Genomic DNA, 24,593 nt, shown 5'->3' on the forward strand with positions numbered 1-24,593 from the left:
GAGCCAACACCCGTGCTCCTTGAAATGATGCAGACAAAGTCTTCGCTTAGATTCTCCCTCAGGGAAGCAGTCAGGAAACCCCTCACCAGATAGTGCTGCCAGTCCCAGGTAACCCAGACTTGGACAAAGCTGTGGAGGCAGCTGCCAAGTTTGGCCGGTGGGGCGGGGTGGGGGGGGGTTATGGTCACTTCACAGCAGGGTCTGGGGCAGCTGCGTTTGCCTCAATCAAGACCATTCGCTATGAGGTGGTTAGTGAGCAGCTAGAAAGCCAGAACCTATTCACAGTATCCACAGGATCTACCCCATACATGGTTCTAGCCACTTCTTCTGTGGCTGTTTCTTCTACTGCCTGTTTCCTCACTTTTCTTCCAGGAGAGCTGCCCTGCCTTCCTCCTGTGTGGCGTGAATACCCCTTCAAGCGTGCAATAAAAATTAATAATAATAACAACAGCAAATATGCACATAGTCCTTACTGTGTACCAGGCACTGTTTGAAGTGCTTTATTCATCTGTTGAATTAGTCCTTGCAACAATCTTATCAGGCAGGAACTATTATTATCCCCATCTGTCATGGGAACACTGAAGCAACAGAGAGGTTAATTAACTTGCCTAAGGTCACATGGCTAGAAAGTGGCAGAGCCAGGATTCAAACACCCACAGTCTCCAGACTCCATGCCCTTCACCACAAATCTAATCTCTCTCTCTCTCTCTCTACTGATGAGCCGACAGCCTGGCTTGGGAATTAATAGCTGCATACGCCCTGTCACAGAAGATTGTTCTATAATTCTTTTCAGGGTCTCAAGAATTATGAGGAGACAAGTGCTGCCCCTCAAAGATAATGAGTTGTCAAGAAGAAGTGATCATTCTATTATGCAGTCCAGAAAGGGATTGCTTTTGGTAAGCAAAAACTGGGAGCCCACATACCCATCCTCATATCCTCCCACTGATAAAAACAGTGGAATAAAGAATGAAATTTTCTGGGTGAGTTCTACCCTGTCTGGCTTTGCCAATCCCTTCTGTCCCTGACCCACTCACCATGCTACCAACCAAAAGAAGAGAAAAAAGTTGGCAGTAGAAACAGGCTGTGTGTGTGTGTGTGTGTGTGTGCGTGTGTGTGTGATATGCCTGTGTTAACATAAATGCCTATGTTGAAGGTGTGAAGCTTGTGAAATAATAGAAAAACTGCATTTTTTTCAAAGTGTACTCAATAATCAGATAACAACCTCATACATCAAACTAGTAAAAATTAAAGTCTGATAACATCCAATGTGAAGGGTCAGGCATTTTAACTAACTACATGTCTGGTGGAATTATAAATTGCTATAACCTTTTTTGGAAAGTAATCCAATGTCATCTGTTGAAATTCTAACTGTTGGCTCAGAACTCCACTTTTATTTCTCTATTCTACTAAAATAAAAGCACCGGTATGCAAAGATATATGTATATGGATGTCAACATCATTGTGTCAGTAAAAAATAAAGAAGAAAAGAAAGATGAAAATGGCCTGAATGTCCATCAGTAGGGGTTGACTGAATAAATTATGGTGATTCAATTCTATATATTTTGCAGCTGTTAAAAAGGCATGATATTCTCGTAAGTGAAAAGAGGGAGTTATAAAGTAATGTGTATAACGCCATTCCACTGATTAGTTTAAAAATAGTAAAAACAAACCAAAACTACTATATACATGTATGTAAATTTGCACATGAAAAAGAAAGGCACAGAAAGATTCATTCCAAATTCTTAATATTGGTTATTCCATGGGGGTGGATATTGGACATGGATGAGGGGGAAGTCATAAATCTTTTAAAATATTCCTGTATAATTCAACTCATTTTGACAATCCTGTATTTTTAAATTTAAAGTTCCAATAAAGTACATTACTGAAATACTAATGAGTGGTAAGTGATAGGCTCAGACAGCTTGAGAGGCTATTTATCAGAAAGCCAAACGGTCCTCAACCCAGAGGTCACTCCCAAAAAGAATAAAGAGCTTTTCTCTTAGTTTCTCCAAATGGAAATATCCCCCACCGCTCTTTGAAAAAAAAGTGACTCATTTTATTTTCCTGTATCACTGCAATTTCTCTAACATTCAAAAACATTTTGTACAATGTGACACTGAAAACATTGTCAACCAGGCCCAGAACCCAGGGCTCAGTTTCTCCCAGCCGCCAATCGTGCACAGCAGGAATGAGAGGGAGGGAGAAGTGACGGGGGGAGCCTGCCAGCATGTCCCAGCTCCCCCTGCCCAGCCCTCGGTCATTAACCATCAAGTTTTTGGAATACATGGGGCGGGCACCCACACGAACTCATCTGGTCTGCAGGCATTTACTCGGCACCTCCCTGCTGCAGACCTGTGTGAGGTGCTGGCCATGCCCATGCTCGCTCTCTTCAGCATTCTGTCACAGGCAGGGAGGGCACAGAGCATGTCCTCTTCCAGAAAAGTTTGAAACAAACTTGAATGGTGCGATGAGGACACCACCTTCCCCTCATCTCCTGAAGCTAAAGGGTACTGACTCAGAGATCACAAAGTACAAATACCCACAAAAGTCACCTGAGCCAGCCCCTCCCTAAGCCCCGAATGCCCCACAGCCACCTCTTCCTGAACATTCCTGATGGAGAACAGTAAGTGCAGGGGTGGGGATAGACTCAACTGTTTCTCAAGGATATCCAGCACTTGATTGAAAGGTGGAAAAAGTTATCAATCAGTCAGATAATAAGCAAGAAAAGACATCCAAGAACAATAAATAACTGTTGGTAAAAGAGCTCCTGACTAAAGTTTTCCAGAAGCACACAGAAAGTGTGGTTCTCACAGATACCGAAAAAGAGCATGAGGTTGTGCGGCTCTGCGGTGACGCCACCTGGCGGGCGGGCACGGGGCACAACTCCTGCCCGTCGGGTGCTTCTGGTCCGGTTTTCTAGGCTCTGCGGTTCTCCACGCCTGTCTCAAAAGAGGGCCCTGATCCACGCACAATTCTCTGAGAAGGACTCGCTGAACAAAATGTCAAATGTCACTTGGCGACCTTGCTGATAGTAACACTGAGATTTTTTTACTGGAAAAATGGCAAAAATTTCAAAATAAATATTCGATCCTGAGGAATAAAATTTGAGGTGCTTTCAGACACTGCTCATGAGAAGACGCACGGCTACAAGTCTTCCTAGAAAGCAATTTAGCCATACAGACCAAGAGCTTAGACCTTCTGAGACAGAAATTCCCCAACTAGAAATTTGGCTTAAGGAAATAACCAGAGATTAGCAAGAATATATTTTTATACAATATTCACCAGAGAATATTAGTTAAAAAATTATGTGAAACAAGCCACAAGTCCAGAAAAAGAAGATTAATCACATCAATTACAATGTAGCCATAGGATAGGATATTATCCAACTACTAAATATGTTGTTTTAAGGCATATTTAATGACAGGGAAATGGCCAGGATACACAGTTAATTAAAACTATAGGTTTATAACTATATCAACATCATGATCCCAATTTTTAAAAATAAACACATACATGTACTTGATGAAAGAGGAGGACACAAACCACATAATTAACAGTAGTTCTCTGTGGGTGACAAGGGGCACAAGTTATATTTTTTAATTTTTCTATCTTTTCTAAATTTTCTCCAGCAAGGAAATAATATTTCATATATCTACATCTATAATACACAAACACATACTCAGTATATTTTAAGAATTGCTGAATATTCAAAGTCTGTCATCTTACTCACCTAAATTAAGGAAAATTTCTCACTGTTTTAGATGGCTCCGGTACACTATGTGGCTAGATACTGTAACTAATATCTAGAACCAGAACACTCACACACTTACACATGCAGCCAGGCCAACAGCGCTCTGACCGTTCCAAAGCTAAGGCAGAAAACTGCCTGATCCAAGCATTCACGCTCCTGGATTTGAGCCAGTTCTAAAGCCTACAGGTACTTAGTTGTTTCTGCTTCTCCTTCCTCTTGTTACTTCTTGGGCAAGTCTCCACCACAGAAAGAGCAAAGGCGGAGAAAGAAGCAGAAACCAGAGTAGTAGTTTGCCTATTAGCAGCTACAATCAGAAGGTTTGGAAGGGCATACAACCAATGACCAAAATGTGATTTAGAGACCCTCTGTGGACTTTAATGATTCATGCTACACCAGTCCCCAAGGAGAGCTGGAAGCTGCTAACTTGTTTAAGAACCAAAGTACATGCAACTATGTGCCAAAGTCCCTCGCAGACAATGGTGTCAGATTCCCCCAATGTGTGGGTGGGACTCAAAATTGATCCTCCAAAAAGGCTGACCCATTTCTTTAAAAAGAACACTAAATGTCTCGAGTCCTTCCAGGAAGTAGAAGTGAAAAGGGCCAAGTCATAAATAATTTAACAAAAGATGCTTCATTCCTGCAAGAAGGGATTCTAAAGAATTTGATAGTTCTACTCATAATGGGTACCTAAATGCTTCTGACTCATAACAGATGACGTCAGCCGTGTGTGTTAGCGCGCTTGCGTGCATGTGTACAAGTGAGTGTGTTCGGGGTATATGTGTATAGAAGTAGGTGAGGAGATGTGGCAGTGTGTGTACTCATGGGTGTGTAAGAGTGGTGTGCTAGGGAAGTGGAGGGAGGGAGTAGGAAGAAACAGGAATAGAGTGTAGATATAAAACATACCTCTAAATGAACTAAAGGGAACCAATATATTTTAGATGATTAAAATGAAGAGAAACTATTTTAAATGCTACAAACATCACCAATAGGATAACATGTTCAATTTAGGTAACTTCCAACATATTGCAAGACAAGGAACAGCTCTATGCTGATCACATAGGAAATTAAATATTAGTCCATACTATCCCGAGTTTCACCCAGTTGAAGTTCTGGAAGACCTTCAGTCAATGCCTGATCCATTCCAACGAGGTTTGGTAATGTATCTGAAGTCCCATCCCCACCAATAGGAGAATCTGGAGAATGATTCCTCCTGTCCTTAGCCTGGTCTGAGCTTCTGGGCATGCGCATGAATCACACACACACACACACACACACACACACACACACACAGAACTACAGCCTTCACCAACCTTCCTATCCACCCACCTGTGGCCACCACACATGAGTGGTGTTCACCTGCCTCAGTCTCTTGTATGATTCTGCCTTGCTTAGTTCTGACCATCGATCCATCAACATTAAAAACATTCTATATGCTATTCACTAGTGATCTCATCTACATCCCCAGCCTTCTCAGTTGGGGCATAAATACCTTGTTCAACTCCATCACTCCCTTTCCCAAACCCAAATATTGGACTTTGATCCCTATATCCCCACTCCCAGGCACTTGCTCGGTACTTCTTCAAACTGGAGATGACTCGGGGCATGTGGGTGGCTCATTAGGTTAAGTGTTTGCCTTCAGCTCAAGTTGTGATCCCAAGGTCCTGGGATCGAGCCCTGAATCAAGCTCCCTGCTCAGCAGGAAGTCTGCTTCTCCCTCTCCCTCTGCCCCTACCCCCACCCCCCGCTCCTGCTCTCTCTCTCTCGCTCGCTCTGCTCTCTCTCAAATAAATAGACAAAATCTTTAAGAAAAAAATTGGAGATGACTCCAAACAGTTCCCATCTACCAACACAGGAGAAGCCTCTCCCAGAGGCCCAGCTTCCATGTACATCCCACCCCGCCAGTCTGTCTGCCAACGTACATACACAAAGATCTGGTCCCTTGACATCGACCCACGTTGAGCTTACCTTACCTGCCCCCTTGCCAACATGAATTTTATTCTTGGCTTACCACTCCCTCCACCCCTCCACATATATTCATTCCTCCTCTATGTCTGGTCCCATTCATCCCCACTTCTACCCTCCAGTCCATAATGTAACTCTGGCAGGTCTTACAGCCAAGATCATACTACAAAGATGCAAGATTCTGTTTCTTTGGCCAAAATACACAACAATTACTACTACTAATAATATTTTACATAGTATCAGATTTACAAAACATTTGTTGACACTTCCCCCATTTTTCACAATCTTGAACTTACTAGCTTTACTACTCTCAATGTATAATCTACAGATACCCACTGGAATAGGAGAAAAGAACATTTTGAATTCAAATGATACGGAAACATATGTACTTATAACTACATGTGAAATATGTAACACCTGTTCAGACTCAAAAACAGCATCGAGATGGGCAATGTGTCCATCAGCCCCAGCCCACCGCGTTTGCTGCCGAACTAGATAGATCAGAAAGTGGTGAGGCTTGGCACCAACATCCCAAGGAAATTAAGGAAGACCAACAAAACAAGGGCACTAGGTGGAATTTAAGCCCCGTATCAACAAGTATTAAGTCCACTATGTAAGGAGCTGGTGTAATACACCATACAATTTGTGTCAACTTTGTTGAGGACACAGTCCAGGCAAGATGGCAGGTGAGAAGCCTGGTCTTCCTCAACCCCTCCCCATCCTGAGCATAAGAAACTGACCCCAGCCCTGGACACCACAGCCTGCTGTCCCCATAAAGCACAGTCAAGTTCACAGGCATTGACCCAGAATTCTCCATTGTGTTACCCCTACCCTTCACCCCACAGGAACTCCTAAAGCCTGAAGGGGTTTGTAGGGCTTGCCTTTGATCAGCCGCTCAGGTCTTGTCCCAGGTAAGGTCCACATTGCCTGTGCCAAGTGTCCAAAGACAGTGGCGTCGAGAGTAGAAAGCTTGGGGCCCATGATGTACTTCTTATCACCTGCAGCAGACAGAGCAGAGAGGTCACTGTGCTGGCCTGCACTGCCCCATGTGGTCACCATGGCGTTCAGCACTCTATAGGTTCATTTAACTGTGTGTCAAAAGCTTTGCAGAGTCAAAATGCATGCACCTCCTTTTTCTTAAAAAAAAAAAAAAAACAGAAACAAAAGGAAAACAAATTAATTCTGTGTTGGATCAACCCATACAATAGCCAAACAGGGAAATAACAGGCAACATATCAAGAAAAGCAGGTAAGGGAGGAGAGTTCATGGGGAAAAGGGAAATCTGATCACCCACAGACCTCTGAAGGCACCTCCTTGTCTCACACTGTAGTAATGAAAACTTGAGATGCTTGAAAACACCTGGAAATTTGCTGAACCCATCTCAAAAGTAACCCACACCAAGCACACCAACCTCAGCACTTATTTTATTAAATTAAAACATCTCCTCAGGAAGAACTCAAGAAGTCTAGGCTACGTGGCAAGGTTTTCCATGCTGCACCATGGTCTTGGCAATGTCCTCACCACTGAACACCAGCTTCCACAGGAAGAGAAACTATGAAACTACAGGCCCCGCCGTGCGATCGGGTTGTCGCACAACGATGTGTCGCACTGCTGCCCCCATCTCTCCTTTTCCATCGCTACTGAACTAGTTCAGTCCTCATCACCTGGACCGTCCCCTGTGACCCATTAACACTGTCCCAAGTCCGTCTCCCGAGCCACTGGCAGGCACCGTAGCAAACAGAGGCAACTCGGGTGGAACTGGGCCCACCTGGTTCACATCCTGGCAACACCACTACTCAATGTGGGAGTCTGGTCGGTACTTAAGCTCTCAGAGCCTCAGTCTGCCCATCTGGAAAATGAGGATGATATTAACGGTGCTCACTTCTCAGGGCTATCATGAGGATGAACGGCATCATGCACATGAAGCACTTAGCACCATATGTTGGAACCTCAAGCATTAGCTTTCATGATAGCAGCCCCTCTGTTTCTCCAGCCCATTCCGTATCCCACCTGACTTAAATCACTACAGTGCTCTTTTCACCATGTCACTCCCCTTCCCACAAATACCATCAATGGGCTATGAAATGGGTTAGGAAAGAAAGTCCAAACTCGGAATTCAAGGCTCATTATGCTCTGCCTCCAACCCATGTTCCGGCTTTCTCTGTCGCTCCTCCCTTACTCTAGCAAACCTGGGGAACACTCCCATTCCCCAGCACACTTCATGCTTCCCAAGCTCACATCTTTGCCCAGGCTGCGCCCACCCCTTTCCCTGCCCCCCACACCCTGTATGTGCTCCCCACTTCTCTCATCTGGTAAATTCTATCCATCCTTCGAGATCCAGCATGAGCCTCGTTCCAAAGCTCTCTCTGTCTATTCTATCTGGTGGTAAGGGAGTCTCAGTTCAGACAGCCCTGTGTTCAAATGCCGCTATTACACATAGAACCTTGTAGAACCGTAAGGCCTTTTATGCCTACTAACCTCAATTCCTTGAACCATAAAATGGGAGGAATTGCTGGCTGTTTCAGCGAGTAAGTGAGGTGACTTAGGAGAGCACACAGCAGAGAGGTCTTGCCTCTTGTAGCCCAGTCTCCATACTGTGCTACGTGCTGGTTGGTTTTTGCTTGTTTGTGCATTTTATCTTTTCAGCTAAATGGTAAGTTCTTTGAAAGTAAGAATAATTTCTTATTTTTATAAAGCAAACTCTAATGCAATGTTTACTACATACCAGGCATGATTCTAAAGGCTGTACTCTCAAAATATCTACCCATTTCACTGTTCTTGAGTGGCAAGCTGACAAAATTAAGTATCTGATGACTGTGTACAAACAAGCTAGGAGAAATGGCTGGAGTTGGGGATGCCAGTTAACGACCAACACAGCACAATACCAGCATATGGAAATGTATCAAATCAACATTTTGTGCACCTTAAACTTACATAATGTTTTATGTCAATTATATCTCAATTTTAAAAATAAGTTGAAAACAACAAAAAAACAACAACAAATGGAACTGGAGATTACCTTTAAAAAAAGTCATTTCTATTCTATATTCTACAGGGACCAAGGAATTCCCTACAATATGCTGAACCTAACCAAACTATCTACTCAGGTAAGGACAAGCAAGTTGTCCATACCTGGACAAAAATAAAAAAGCAAGCCTGGGTAAATCATTTGTCTCAAGAGTGTCAGTTATTTTCTTGGGGTGCCTGGATGGCTCAGTTGGTTAAGTGTCTGACTCTTGGTTTCTGCACAGGTCATGATCTCAAGGTCATGAGACTGAGCTCCGCCTCAGGCGCTGTGCTGAGTGCAGAGTCTGCTCAAGATTCTCTCTCTCTGGGGCACCTTAAGCATCTGCCTTCGGCTCAGGTCATGATCTCAGGGTCCTAGGATCGAGCCCTGCATCAGGCTCCCTGCTCAGCGGGGAGTCTGCTTCTCCCTCTGGCCCTCCCCACACTCATGCACATGCATGCACACTCTCGCTAATAAAATCTTTAAAAAAAAAAAAAAGATTCTCTCTCTACCCTCTCCCTCCCTTTCTGCTCCTTCCCACCACTCTCTACTCTCTCTCTCTCAAATAAATAAATAAAATCTTAAAAAAAAAAAGTGTCCATTATTTCTTAATGCACCCTGCTGGCTCCATGCCTTGGCCTTAGGGCTGGCAATAGTGAGGCAGGTTGGCCGGGGGACCCTGACCCAGAGCTCTTGTGCCATCCTGAGAGGGCAGGAGGGGCGTGCCAGCCAGTGATCCCTATAGGACTGTGCCAGGGCTCAGCCCAGACAAGGCCCAAACCTAAGGAAGCCCACAATACAGAAGCCCACTGGGATAGTTTTAGGGACAACTGTTGAGAAGGGCCGCACAGTTTCAGAGAGAAGAAAAACAAGACAGAGGACAGCTGCAGGGGCTTCCTGCTCAAAAGGAAAAAAAAAAAGAAAATGTTGATCTTAATTTGATTTAAAAAGAGAAAGAGGGAGAGGGATTGTCTAAGGGAAATGCCAGAATGAAGTGTGTAAACTGAGTCTTTGTAGAACCCAAAGACTTTGGTGGCAAGAGGAAAAATTACATATGGATAAAAAAACAAAACAAAAACTTGGGAACCTAAATATAGAGCACCTGGGACCTTGATAAAAAGAAAAAAAAATAATTAAAAATGTAATCATTTGGGGACACCTGGGTGGCTCAGTTAGGGGGCTGCCTTCGGCTCAGGTCACGATCTCAGGGTCCTGGGATCGAGTCCGGCATCAGGCTCCTTGCTCAATGGGGAGCCTGCTTCTCCCTCTGCCCCTCTCCCTGCTTGTGCACTCTCTCTCCCTGACAAATAAATGAATAAAATCTTTAAAAAAAAATGTAATCATGTGAATACATACATCAACTATGCATACAATATTCAACCCGAATTTCCCATTTGGCATCAGAACATTAACACTGAAAATTCATGGATTTAGTTAGTAATAGAACCGGACTAAGAAGGCTGGCTCCCAGGTCTTCCGACCTCCAGCCTCAGGCTCCTTGCTCTGTGTAATAGGCCCCTCAGGTCATCATCTCAGAGATAAACAACCCCTGGAGGGTTGAGCTGTGATCATTTACCAAAAACAATGCTTTAGAGAGGAAGAAGTACGGAATGCAGGAAAAAAAAAAAAAAGAAAGAAAGAAAAGAAGTCTAGGGCTTTTTAAAAGGTGCTTCCAAAAAAACTGATGGAATTTAGCATTTGTGGAAAATGTTGAATGGTAGATACAAAATCACAAGTGTATACACACACAACAGGGATAAATTTCAAGAATATCAAAATATACTGTTATTGAAAAGTCCTCAAGGACCAAATGGCGGGAAGCTTTTTAAAAATTTTATTTTGAAAGGATCTTATACTTACAGAAAAGTTGCAAAAATAGCAGAGCTCCTGTATACCCCTCAATCGGCTTCTGCCAATATCAACATCTTATACTATCACAGTCCATGTATCAAACTAAGAAATTAACATTAATACAATACTATTAACTGCACTATTTTTATTCATTTTCACATTTTATTCACATTTTATTAGTTTTTCAACTAATGCTCTTTTGTGTTGCAGGATCCAATCTAGGATCCCGCATTGCTTGTAGGTGTCATGTATCCTTACCCTCCAATCTGAAAATTCCTCAGTCTCTTCTTGTCTTGCATAACCCTGACACTTTTTAAAGAATACTGGTTGGTTATTTTGTACGACGTTCATCAATTTGAGTTTGCCTAAAGTTTTTTTATGATTAGATCAGGTCATGCATTTTTGGCAAGAATACCATGGAAGTCATAATGTCACCTTCTGTGATGGCTAATTTTATGTGTCCATGTGACTGGCCATGGAGTGCTAAGTTATTTGGCCAAACATAATTCTGGGTGTTTTTGTGAAGGTGCTTTGGATGAGGTTAACATTTAAGTGGCAGACTGAGTATTGCAGATTACCCTCTCTGATGTGGGTGGGCCTCATCCAATTAGTTGAAGGCCTTAAAAAAAGCGGGGGGGGGGGGCTGACTCTCCAGAGAGTAAGGGAGAATTCCTTCTGCCTTGAAAGAGGAACATGGGCTTTTTCCTGCCCTTGGACTCAAGCTAAAACATCAGCTCTTCCTGGGTGTTGAGCCTTTGGACTGGAACCACACCCTCAGCTCTCCTGGGTCTCCAGCGTGTGGACTCACCCTGCAGATCCTGTGACATGTCAGCCTCTCTAACTGCAGGAGCCAATTCCTTATACATTTTTATACTAAATACATACACCCCGAATATACACATATATATTTACATACATTCTATTGGTCTGTTTCTCTTAAGAAACCTGACTAATATACCTTCTTAGGGCATCCTATCAGAGGGTCCATAATGTCCATGTGTCTTATCACTGGTGATGTTAACCTTGACTATGTGGTAAAGGTGGTGCCCGCGAGGTTTCTTCGCTGTAGTGGTACTAATTTTCCTTTGCAACTAATAATCTTGGGTGAGATCTTTGGAAACAGTATAAGTATCATGTTTCCCTGAAAACTCTGGCCCACTGACTTCAATATCCACTGGTGGATGTTTTCTGAAACCATTATTACTATGATGTTTGCCTCGTCAGGATTTTCTATTTTTCTCACTCCTTCTACATGCATTGATTAGAATCCTACTATTCCTACATCCCCCATTTACTAATGTATTCAATTATTTATTTATGTAAGTATGTATTCATCAATACTTATTTTATTCTATGGTTTATAATCCAGTACTTTCGTTATATATTTTTATCGCTCAAATTGTCCTAGCTTTGGCCTTTTGGACATTGGCAGGAAGTAATTTTAGAGGGAAATTGAATTTAGATCGGACTCTGCTTAGAGACAAAGCAGCCGAGCTAAGGTCTCAAGACTGCAGCACTCCCAGCTTTCACCAAGTGGTTCCAGATCTTGCGGCCAGACGTTGCAAAAACAAAACACTAAGGGCATTTTTGAAGGGCACTGCAGGAACAGGCTTGGAGGATGAGGCAACTCAAGCTTCATTTTCAGTAGGTAAACTATTCCCACTGGCTTCTGTAGGAAGGGAGAGAAGCAGCTCAGAGCTACCTGAGCACCTGGGACTCCCTGCCAGCCTCCAGGTTGGGAGTGTGGACCAGAACCACTGGTGAGCGCAAACGAAGGTTGAAAATAGCAGAAATCCTGGGAGGTGAGGGATATCAGACTCCCTGAGGGATGCTCCACCAGAGGCCAGCTTCCAAGCATCTGGAAAACCTCCATGAGGGTGCAGAGCCCTCCTGACTGTGAGGGCGAGCCCACACCACAAGAGGGTGTGGAGTACATCCAGCCAGTGAAGGCAGGGTGACTTCAGGTGCCCACGGTGATTTCACGGAACTCCATGCCTGGATCTTCAAGTGGCCAGTAGGGAGCAGAGACCAGTGAGGACATGCAAGGACAGTGACCAAACAGCCAGGGGAGAGGGGCCACGGAGAAGAGCCCACGGCAGGGGCAGTAAGAGTTGGCTCCACCAAGGGCTAGGGAATACTAGCTGGTCCTCGGTGTTCCTAGAAGCTGATCCTACCTCTCTTGGGTGGTGTGGGCAGCTCTTCTCCATGGAAAAAGCCATGATGCAGATGCAGTAACCACTGGGGCACCCAAGGATGACCACAGACTGAGTGGGGAGTGCTAAGTCAAGGATAACAAAAATGTTCCGGAGCCCTAAAGGATATTTGCTCTTTGTACCTCAGACTTGAGCTGTGATTGGGTTTTACAAGATCACTGGTCAAAATCTTAAGTGACCCCATTAATCCAAGGCTGCTTAACCTGACCTCCAAGCCTGAGCTGGCTCTTGCCACACTATCTTCTGCTTCTCTTGTCATGGACAGCAACACAGAGCTGACCAGGAGACACCAGAACACAACACAGATGACAGTATCTGGAAGAAGACAGAGCATGTTGGCCAGCTTCCTCACCCCCACTAAGGACTGACTGAGGTGATGGGTGGGAGAGGAGGGGGAAGGGTGAATATGGAAAGCAAAGCCACACAGTTGTCCAGGGCGAACTAAATCAACATGGAGTCTGAGAGGAATGATCAGAATCCAAGCCTGAAGATTCAGGCCAAACTGAGAGAACAAGCTGTAGAGTTCAAGCACGCCAGGCTTGGTGAGCAGGGGAACCAAGGGAAGACGAGAAAAGAAGAGAGCAGTAACAGGTCTTAAAAGTCCCACTTAGAGGGTAGGACCATATAACAGCACAACTAAGAAAGTACTCCCGGTCCTAGGCTGTTTGCCTGCTGCCTGGCTCTCAGCCTTCTCTCCTTGGGGAGGATTTGAGAGCGGACAGTTGCTAACTTGCCCCAATCCCAGGCAGGACGAGCCGAGGTCTAGCTAGCATGAACGCTCTACTTCAGTCAAACATGCTGAGTGCTCATCCCATTCCCCCTGGCCTCAAATAAACTTCCTCTTACCCAACCTAAATCTTCCCATCCGGCTCAGATCAGGCCCTCCCTCCTCCACTCTGTGAAGACCACCCACACAGACCTGGTGCACAAGTCCATCTCACTGGCCACTCCTCTACTAAACCCTAGAGACACAACCGCTTAGAGCACAGTTACTCGGAGAACGGTCTGAGCCCCTCAGCATCACAGAGTCTCAGGTCCCATCTACTAAATTAGAATGTCTGCGAGTAGGACTAGAAAATCTGTGTTTTAACAAGCTTTCAGGTCCATAAAAATCACCTGGAGAGCCTGCAGTTCTTGGCCCATATTTCAAATAGCACTGTTTCAGGTGCAATTTTACTATCTATGTTAACTAACTAAATTTAAATAAAAACTTGAAAAAATTTTTAAAAAATAGCACTGTTCCAGGTGCCTCTCACATTATTCTATCTTCTGATATCATGATATTCTATCATGCCAGAGTTGGAGAAGTATTGGTCTAGACTAGATCAGCGATCTTAAATTAGAGCATGCATCATAATCATTTGGAGGCCTTTTTAAAAACACTGACTGATACCCCCACCAGGAATTTCTGATTCAGCAGGTATGGAGTGGGACTCAAGAATGCATTTCTATGGGGCACCTGGGGGGCTCAGTTGGTTAAGCATCCAACTCTTGATCTCAACTCAGGTGTTGATCTCAGCTTGGGTCTTGATCTCAACTCGGGTCTTGTACTCAACTCAAGTCTTGTACTCAACTTAAGTCTTGTACTCAAGTCTTGATCTCAGGGTTGTGAGTTCAAGTCCTGCACTGGGCTCCATGCTGAGCATAGAGACTAATTTAAAAAAAAAAAAAATTGCATTTCTAACAGATCCCAGATAATGCTGATGTTGCTGGTCCAGGGACCACCCTTTGAGAACCACCAATCTAGCTCACCATTAAGTAATTCACACATGATATCTCTTAGTCTGATTTGTGTGTATGTGCTATCTCCTCAAGTAGTTTTTCAGCTCTTTGATGGCAAATAACCCTCAGTTTTACTTTTCTGTCCGTCGGGTACCTATCACAGTAGAAACTGTCAATTAGGTGATAATAGCTTTAATTATGTGTGATCTCTGTCCTTTCTTAAAATGGAGAGCTACTGTAAGTATTAGAAGATAGAATAATGTGAGAGTACTTTGCAAACTAGAAGTGCTATTTTAACATTAGACGAGATGATCTTCTACTCATCACCAGTAATGAGCACAAGTACTGACTGTGCACAGAACCAGTCCAAGATCTCTCCCAGGGTAGAAATCCTTTCTCCCACTTCCCTACCCCATATTTCCCAGCCCTAACCCCGCTAGAGACATCTCTATCACTTCTTGGGCAGGACAGACTATTCTGTGGTTAGATAGTTCTACTCTACTTTCTATTCTTTCTTACACTCCCGATCAGACACTTTTTGTCAGGCCAGTTCCTTTAAAGAGCTCCTGTTCATATTCCCAGCATATTCTAAAATTGCTGTGTATGTGAGTCTTTCAATTACCGGGGGGGAAATGGGTTGCTATCTTATATGTGAGGTTATTAACCATCGGGAGACACACCAGAAGCAGCACCTACATTTAATCCCTCTTCAGATTTAATTTTTGGAAAGCAACCAGATACTTCTGCAATCTTCTGTAGGATTTTCTGAAAGAACCCACAGAAAGAATTTTTCTCAGCTCGTATGAACTATCTTGACCCTGTCCCCACGGACCAAAACCAATCACCTCACTTCCTCTTCCTCTTTGCTGATGTCCCAGCTCTTCAGATTCCCTGGGATGAGACAGGAAGCACATCCCTTCCCCACGACAAGGAAGAAGCCGTGCTTGCTCTTCGGTACTTCAGCCCTCCTGATGTGTCTGAGCGCCTTCTGACCTCCACACACCCAAAGCCTCCGTGGGCTATATATATACTATAACTTTAGAACACTGGGATGACGTATCGGCACCAGTTACGGAAAAACTCCACATGTGGGAAATCTGGATTAGGAAAGTATTCCTCAGGAGGAGGCAAATGCCTGCTCAGACTCACATTCTCATTTCCTAGCAACAAACAGCAGCTCCTGGAAGTCAGAACGCACTACAACTAAATCTCTAACAGTGACGTAATGTTACCGACTCACGGATGACTGGCCTTATTTCTCTCTCCTTGAAGTTGGTGCAATATTGTTGCTTCGGAGTCTGACTACACACCGGACTGAGATCTGAGGGGTATAAAAGTCTCCCCAATCTCCCCTTCCCAAGTAGACCTTCTGAGGGTAAAGAATATAGATCACTCAACTCATACTACGTCCCAGGAGAGGCTTTCCCCTTATTTTCATTTCAGCCTTGGCTGCCCTGTATTTGGGCAAACGAGCCAGTTGCTTCATCCCTTTATTCAATAAAGACTATCTGGTAGCTCCCACATTCTGGTTTGGTTAATGAAACAACGTTATCAGGCAGAACTCGATGTCACATCGAAATTTAAGTTCAAATCCTTCTGTAAGGAACTTCTCCTTTTAAGAAAGCTGACTAGTAATAGATTCATTCCCATGGGAGGTTTTGTGTTTGGCCATCAGGGCCATGGAAACAGACTCCACAATCCTGAAGAACTTTTATTCATTTTATGGATCTCAGGCTTCACCTTAGTTGGAACCCAAGATCCTCAACCATTTTTCAAATATCAGAGCAAGCACCAAAACCGGGTAAAGATCTTTAACCACCAGAACCGTTTAAGGCAGGCCCAGTGTGATGGATCTTACTCAGATTCACTCAGTAGGCACAGATCCCTTGGGGGGAAATCAAATTACTAGACTTTAGCTTTAAAAATGGGAATCCTGGGGCACCTGGGTGGCTCGTCTGACTCTTGATTTCAGCTCAGGTCATGATCTCAGGGTCCTGAGATCAAGACCTGCACTGGGCTCCACGATGGCCGTGGAGCCTGCTTGAGGTTCTCGCTCTCCTTTTCCCTCTGCCCCTCCAATCCCCCTCTCTATAAACAAGCAAACAAACAAACTCCTACACATGTGCTAAACATCACATCAAAATTCTGTTGATGCTCAGTGCAGGACTGAGTCTTTATCCTACTTTATAGGAGAGCCATTACTCCTATACTGAATGCTTTTGTCCATGTATCCTGACCATTAAACGGGTTAAAACATGCCACACAGCGCTCTCCTCAGAGCAGACTGCTTTCTCAAAGATCACTGAATCCAGAGACAGAAACCTCCTACGCGCCAAGCTCTATTACTTTGGCATAGATACAGATTTCTTCAGAGCCAAGATGAAAATAAGCCTTTAAAAATCAGAATGGGCAATAATAATAGTATCTTGAGAGAGAGAAAGATAAGACTCTACTTCTAAAAGATGTAAAACCTTTTATTTAAATAACTTGAGGCAACTGAGACCCGATGCCTGCCACCCACCACCGCAGGATAAACACTCTTTCCTCTGCTGACAGCCTGGCCTCACTCCTCACAACTCAGCAGCAGCTGAGTTATCAGTCAGTTGTTAATCTCCTACCAGGATTAACAGGATTGGAGCTATGTACGTGTACTTATTATTGCCGAATACAAAATTACCCCAAAACTTAGCGGTTTAAAACAACAACCATTTATTATCTCACAGTTTCTGTGGGTCAGGAATCCAGGCCCTTAGCTGGGTGCCTCTAGCTCAGGGTCTCTCACAGGATTTAATCGAGAAGTTATGCAGGGTTACAGTTACCTCAAGGCTTGACTCAGGGAGAGTGTTTCCAGACTCACTCACATGGCTGCCAACAGGCCTCAGGTGCTCGCTGGCTCTTGACCAGAGACAGTCATCCTCTGCCACATGGACCTCTGTATAGGGCAGCTCACAGCAGTGCTGGCTTCCGTCAAAGCAAGCAGCTGAGAGCGAGAGGAGGAGAGAGAGGATGCCCAAGATGGAAGCCACAGTCTTTTTACAACCTCATCTTGGAAAGGGTATCCCATTGCTTTTGCCATATCCTATTTGTTGGTAACAAATCAATAAATCCAGCTTACACTCAGGGAGGAGATTACACAAGAGGATGAACACCAGGAGGCAGGGAACACTGTGGGCCATCTTGGAGGCTGCCTACTACAGAAGCCATCTATTGGAGCTACATCCAAACGTGTCTGGAGGTTAAATGTCATGATATCTGTAATTTATTCTAAAACGCACACCAAAAAAGAAAAAAAAACATCTGAAGCAAATATGACAAAACATTAACAACTACGAAATCAAGGTGATGATAATGAAGCTATTCATTGGACTACTATTGTACTTTTCTGGGTGTTTGAAAATTTCCCAATAAAAAACAAAATCAAAACCACATGATCTTGTTCACCAACAATGGATCAAGGGGCCAAACTGCATCAACTAAGCTAAATCTGATGTTAAATTATAACATTTGGCAGATGTCCCTCAATGTTTAAATGGACAATACTAACCCCCCCTCATCTACCAGGTGAATGAGCTCAGCTACCTGGGGGCTTATTTGGTACCTCGGGGCCCTGACTGTATCACTGGAATGGTTCCTTGTGACTTTGTCTAGGTTGTGAACTCAGTGAAGAATGAAATCATTCTAGACAATGAGCCCCACTCGAGTGCTAACGCAGTACCCCCCAGTACCCAGTCCAGTGCCCTGCACACAGTAGGTACCCAGTAAATATATTTTTCAGTGAATGACAAGTATTTTATAATACCTTGCCTTAAATCTTTTGGACCAGAGTCATCCCTCCCATATCTGATGGCACAGAACTCTAGGATCTAGAACTCTGGGGCTCAACCAAGGTGTTGTATAGGTAGTTGAGGTATTTCGGCCCTGTGCCAGACAGCTATAGCTCACTGCTCCGTGGAGACAAGACGGCCTTCTAACCGGGCAGCCCAACAAGTCAGGTCCTTAAGTTTTCATGAGAGAACATCCAAGCCTGGACCACCTGGTTTCTAATGCAGAAAGAACCCTCTTTAAACAACAACATGGAAGAGCTATAGTCACCACAGAATTAAATGTAAAATAGCTGACTCAGAACTAGCTGAAGTTTGCCCTCAACTTCTCCCCCTAAAACTAACTTACATTAAAAGGTGTGTCTCTGAGGTTCCTGTGCTACGGTTGTAGAGTTACTAAAACCTCTAGGCTCTCCAAGCTCCACCCCCATAATAAATTGTATCAGAAAAATACAGGAACCATATTAAAGTAGTCCCCAGAAAAGTGCCTTCGGAACAGCAATTCAGTGCTAAACCTTGAGCTTTTATTAAGGAAAACTGACAAATGTTTACATTCAAAAACACTGTCTATAAGGGGCACCTGGCTGGCTCAATTCGTAGGTATTACAACTCTTGATCTCAGGGTCGTGAGTTCAAGTTCCCCTTTTTATCTCGGTAGCCAAAAAACTCAAAGATAAAGTGTGCCCAATTCCAGGAATAAACTCATTCGAAGAACATGATTTTTTCACTTGGTTTCTGAAAGTTTTATATTACTGTTGACTATGCCCTCTCTTATCTGTGGATTGCCTCAAATTCCTTTTGGAAGTTAGTATTCACTCAGCCAACAGTTACAGCGTGCCTATTATTTACCGGGCCTTCTGTTGGATACCAGGGTCAGAGGGAAGCCAGTCAGCCAATTCCTTCAAAATAATAATGTTCTCAGGCAAGGACAGGGGAAAGTTCGGGGGGGGTCGGGGGCAGAGGAGGAGCCTAGATAAGTTCGATATAGGATTTCCATGATGTAAGTCTGCACAAAATGAAACAGGAGAGATGAGACACCCAATGTAGGGAGCCCCATGGGCTGGAGGAGATTGAGGAGAACATTAAGAAAGTTCCTAAGTAGAAATAAAACTTGAGAATCTGTGGGATGAAGCAAGGCAAGGGAAACAGCCCATGCGAAGGCACGAAATTGTGTGCTGCAGCAATCGCAGGGTCACTTGGTGTGGGAAAAACAGATGTGCATGAGAGGGAGAAGTGGGAAGGGGATAGAGATGTGAGCAGAATTGAGGCTGTAGAGAAAGGGAGTTTGGATTTTAGTCTACAAGATCAGGAGCCTCCAGTTCTGATTTGCATTTCAGATTAAACACTAGTAGAATTAAAAAGCAAACCTAGAGGGTGGGTCATCGGCTAAGAAGCTGTGGCAAAATCCAGGCGAGAGAGACGTTGGGAGCCCCTCCTCCGGCTGTGGGGCAGAAAGGATAGGAGATGAAGGGACTTGGGGCACCCCGGTGACGAGGTATAGCCAATCCTTCAGCGATCGCTGATAGAGCCTCCAGCTCAAGAGCCCGACGCCAGGGTCCAAGCCTGACCCCACCGCGTATTAGCTCTGTGGTCTTAGGTCAGTTAGTTAACCACTACACACCTCAGTTTCCTCACCAACAAACCAGGCAGAATACTACTGATAGTAATAACAATATCCCTACACTCATATACGTTGGTGAAAATTAATGAGAATAGTTCCTGCCTCATTTAATTCTCACCAAAATCATCCGAGCATAGGTATTGTTATTACTGTGAGGATACACACACACACACACACACATACACATATATGTGTACATACCATATTATATATCATAAATACTTTATATCATATATATGTTATTTATATAATCAATGTAGAATATACATTATGTATATTATTATGAAAGTAGGGATTACCATATGAGGGTAAGTATTATATATTGTATTACTATTTGCTTAAGCACATTGGCAATGCTCCCTATATGTCAGCTCTTGTCAATATCATTCTGATGATACGCAAGACAGCTCTGGATGCTTGGGATACAGGGACTAACAGAACAGACAAGGTCACTGCTCTCGTGGTGTTTACTTCACATGGAGCGATGATAAACAAATCAATCAATAAGTGATAAGTATCTCGCAGAGAACTAAAGTAAGGTTCTGTGATAGCGGGTGACTGACAGCTACATTAAACAGCTATGTCAGTCAGGGAAGGCCTCTCTGTGGAGGTGATATTTAGTCAGAGATATGAATGTCAAAGAGGGTCTAGCAAAGCAAAGATCTGGAGGATCTCCTGGAAAAGGAGAAATCTAGAATGACTTTTTAGCATCCAACCTGAATAACTGAATGGATGATAAAGCCATTCACAGAGAGGTCACGGGAAGGCGTGTTGGTCTCCTGGGAGCGTCAGTTCTTTCAGGATGTGCTGAATCTGAGGCGGCTGTGGGACATCTAAGTGAAGATACAGAAAGGAGCTGGACTCGGGAGGGTGGGGGATGGAATCCTAGGAACCCTTGCAGGGACCAAGAGCAGGCTGCCCCAAAACGTGCCGCTTTGGCATATTGATTATTTTGTATAAAAGTGACCTAGAGACTGCCTGTGCAAGCACACTCAGCCCCTCCCGTCCCCCTGAAAACAGGAAATGAATCTGCCACGTGGAAGGCATCCTCCCTGTACCAGGAGCTAAAGAGACGATCTTACCCCCAGAGACGGGAGATTTAGAGCTGAGAAGGTTATATAAACAACCCATGTTACTTTTTACTAATTTACTACCCCAGCCAAAATTCTGTTTAGAATTCCTTACTAACTGAAGCGCCCAAAGTGTTCTTTTTCCTATCAGTTCCTCACAGATTTATTGTCTTTTCATCTAAAAAATATAAAAACTGCTTGCCTTGGTCATTTTTTTCGTTCTCAATTTCATTATTGGGCCTCTCTGCACATGTAATAAAACTGTTTTTTTTTCTCCTGTTAATCTTAGTAAATTTAATTTTTAGTCCAACTAGAAGAATGTAAAGGACAGAAAAGAACTTCTCATTCCCTTCCCCATCAGTATTTAAGGAACCTGCAGAGGAAAAGCAGGAAAGAAGGGTCAGACAGATCTGATAAGTAAGATAAAGGCTAAAAACATGTTCAGCAAGGACTTCTGGATTCTCCCAGACCGCTTAGTTCAAGTCTAAGCTCCACCATTTACTAGCTGGGGTGTTCCTTGAGAAGGTATCTCTTTGTGCCTAAATTTCTTCACGGAAAAAAAAGGTCATTGTGAGCACTAATGAGTTAATAAAAATGAAGTGCCTGCATGTGTTGGTAGGTTAGAGTCAAAAACAGGGGCACCACCTGAAACAGCAAGAGACTAATGCCTCCTCAGGGGGCACCTGGGCATCTGTGGAGTTGAAAATGGAAAAATGAAGCCTCCAGAGAAAGAGAAAGGCTGAATCCTTTGTTCTTTTTTTTTTTTTAAGATTTTATTTATTTATTTATTTTAAAGTTATTTATTTGAGAAAGAGAGAGGAGAACAAGCGTGAACTCGAGCACAGGGGGAGAGTCAAGGGGCAGGGAGAGGGAGAGAGAATCTCCAGGAGGCTGACCACGGAGCCCAAGGCAGGGCTGGATCCCAGGACCCTGAGATCATGCCCTGAGCCCAAAACCAAGAATTGGTCGCTTAACCAACTGCACCAGCCAAGCACCCCAATCCTTTGTTCTTCAACACACCCAAGAAACCCCATGTCCCTTAAGCCTACAGCAGGCAGGAGAGATTCCTCAGAGTCTCTCCCTCAGGTAGACGTTTCCCACTTCCAAAGGGTCAAAATAAAAAACGGACATAAAAATAAGGCCTTTAAGTAGATCTGGTGAGCAGGCAGGTTGTTATTTACCCTTTCAAGAGCAATTGTGGGGCGGGGGCTAGGAGTCCGGGTGCAGCGGTGCAAGAAGCAAATGGGGGGTGAGTGTGATGGTTATCGCTTCGCAGACAAGCTGTGTGAAGGGAAGGTAAGAGGCAGGACGGAACTGGAGTGCTGTTTTTAAGGGAGGGAGAGACGTATATGGTAAGTAGGAGGAATCTGTAAAGAAATAAAGGTTGAAGAGAGGAAAGAATTTGAACTTAAACTCCTGAAGAAGGAAGGGAGGGGCCGGGCCTCCACGGAGTGAGGCTGACCAGGCCACCTGGAGCACTGCTGCGTGGGGAAGGTGAGCAAATGGGGGATGCTGGAGATCAGAGTAGCTTCCATGACGGATCTCAGGCTAGGCCGAGGGACAGTGAAGTAAGTAGGGGAAGGGGGGCTAACAAAATGGTGGGGTGGGGAGAAGGTGACAGAGAAAGGAGCCGGAGGTTGGGAGGCAGTCAGTGATCAAGTATGGGAGTGAGGTGGGCTACGCGGGGTGCTCCAGCAGGCTCTGAGGTCCTGGTCAGAAGTCAGCAGCCCCAGGTGCCCTCGGAGTCTGGAGCCGGCCTCGGGGAGAAGGCAGGCAGCTCAGTGGAAGGAGCAGAGGTCCCTGCAGGGCTGGGTTCAAGGCTAGGAGGTGTTGGACAAACTCCCACACAAGCGCTGTGGATGCCTACAGCGGGGTCTGGAGGGACGATGAATGAATGAATCAGACTGTCCATCTGCACACACCGTTAAGATTCCAAGTGAGATTGGGAAAATATTTGCCTCAGACATCACTGAGAGTAGATCTGTGAGATATAAATAGACCAATTACATTTTAAAGAAAACCTCAAATTCACGTGAAAAGTGGACAAAAGAATTGGAACAGCTGATTCACATAAGAAACAGGAAAAATAAAAAGGAAAAAATATTTCTTACAGGTGATTAAAGAATCAGAATACAGACTAACCTGAAGATAACAGTTTATAATGAATAAAATAAAGTGGTAAATGATTTTTTTTTTTTTTTAGTGTTCAGAATGGTTACTGGTAAGCCTTCAGTGAAACTGGTACCTCAGTCTTTTACTGGTCACTTCGTAAATCTGTGCTTCTCTTTTGGAAAACACCATGGCAGTGCCTAAGAACAGACCTAACAACGTTCATAATCTTTCACCCAGTAATTTCACTCCTATGAGTCTATTTTAAGTAAATAATTCCTCAAAGGTAAAGCACATTTAATTTTAGCACTTGCTTTAAAAAATGAACAGAATACAAAGAGATGTGTCCATCAGAAATGCTATTTCCTAAAAATATGCATGAGGAAGATGCAGGGAAATAGAAAATGCTTACTGAGTTAGGTGACAGAATGACGAAAGAGATCTACGTTTTTTCCTAATGTTTTAAATGTCGATTAGTTTTTTTAATACAAATTGAAATTTTTAAATAAATAAAAGTGTGGTTGGGTTCACCAAGGACTTAATGTATTACGATACATCAGGTCATCCTTGATCTCTAATTCCTCCCTGAGTTAGGCACTCTCCTCAGGCAAATCGGCCCAAACAGAACACAAATGCTGAAGGGCTTCCGCATCTGGCAACACAAGGAAAGGACGTGTACTGGTGAAGATTTTAAAAAGCCTGTTATCCACAGGGTGCTATCTTGTGAATTTTTCATTCTTTTATTCTAATCATTCAGGAATGGGAACCCTGACATTTTAAACACAAAGCCCAAGACACTTCTCTCAGAGGAAGAAACAGCCAGAATGCCCCCAGGATAGAGATCAGGGTGCTTCCGTCAGAATTATACCAACCAATCTGTGTTGCGAAGTAAGCCACAAAGATTTCTAAAAACTCGGTACTCATTAGCGTTTAATTTTATTGTGCTAAAAGTCCTTTTTTGTTGTTTTCATGAATAACCAACATATTTGTACCCACTAAGATAGCAACAACGAGAATGGAAAAGGCACAAGCCACAATCTGGACCCCAACTGCCTCATTCCCATGCGGGCACAAACCCCATGAGCAGGGCCTGGCCCCACCAGCCCCTGGCCAGCCATTCCTCCCTCCTCCTCCGGGAAATCTAGGCTGGAGAGGATACCTGAAAAGAACAGTTGATGCCCAGTAGTGGGCTGCAAGCAACTGAGAGTTATTGGATCATACGTATAGAGTAAATCACTTCCACTTCAGGAGGTGAGTACAAGACTCCAGGAGGAAGTTGTAAAAAGCTCAGGCACTCCCTGGAACCTAATCAGTACAGGTAAAAATAGAATTTATGGTTTCCAGGTCAAATGATTACTCTCCCTGCATGTGATCTTAACAAGCCACCAATGCAAACATACAGAAGTCGTACTAGGGCCAAAGAAAATGTCACCATTAGCTGAGCGGCCTGAGACCCACTCCCTCGC

The 24,593-nt window shown here is 44.0% G+C and overlaps 1 protein-coding gene across 5 annotated transcripts in view; it reads right to left on the reverse strand.

The window, feature by feature from the left end:
- The window catches only part of FAXC (failed axon connections homolog, metaxin like GST domain containing), a 76,006-nt gene that overhangs the window by 10,313 nt on the left and 41,100 nt on the right, over positions 1–24,593 (reverse strand). For 4 of the 5 annotated variants that reach the window (XR_012378506.1, XM_073893692.1, XM_073893691.1 and 1 more), the window contains one exon: positions 6,595–6,711. The exons of the other annotated variant lie outside the window; for it this stretch is intronic. Coding sequence is in view for 3 of the 4 variants with exons in the window: in XM_073893692.1 (XP_073749793.1) it covers positions 6,595–6,711 (117 nt within the window). In the remaining variant the exon portion in view is untranslated. The remainder of the gene's footprint in view (positions 1–6,594; positions 6,712–24,593) is intronic. 5 annotated transcript variants of the gene reach the window in all.

Source organism: Callorhinus ursinus, unplaced genomic scaffold (assembly GCF_003265705.2).
Source record: "Callorhinus ursinus isolate GAN/ISIS: 27379988/994484 unplaced genomic scaffold, GSC_fseal_2.0 scaffold6, whole genome shotgun sequence".
NCBI classification, from domain to species: domain Eukaryota; kingdom Metazoa; phylum Chordata; class Mammalia; order Carnivora; family Otariidae; genus Callorhinus; species Callorhinus ursinus.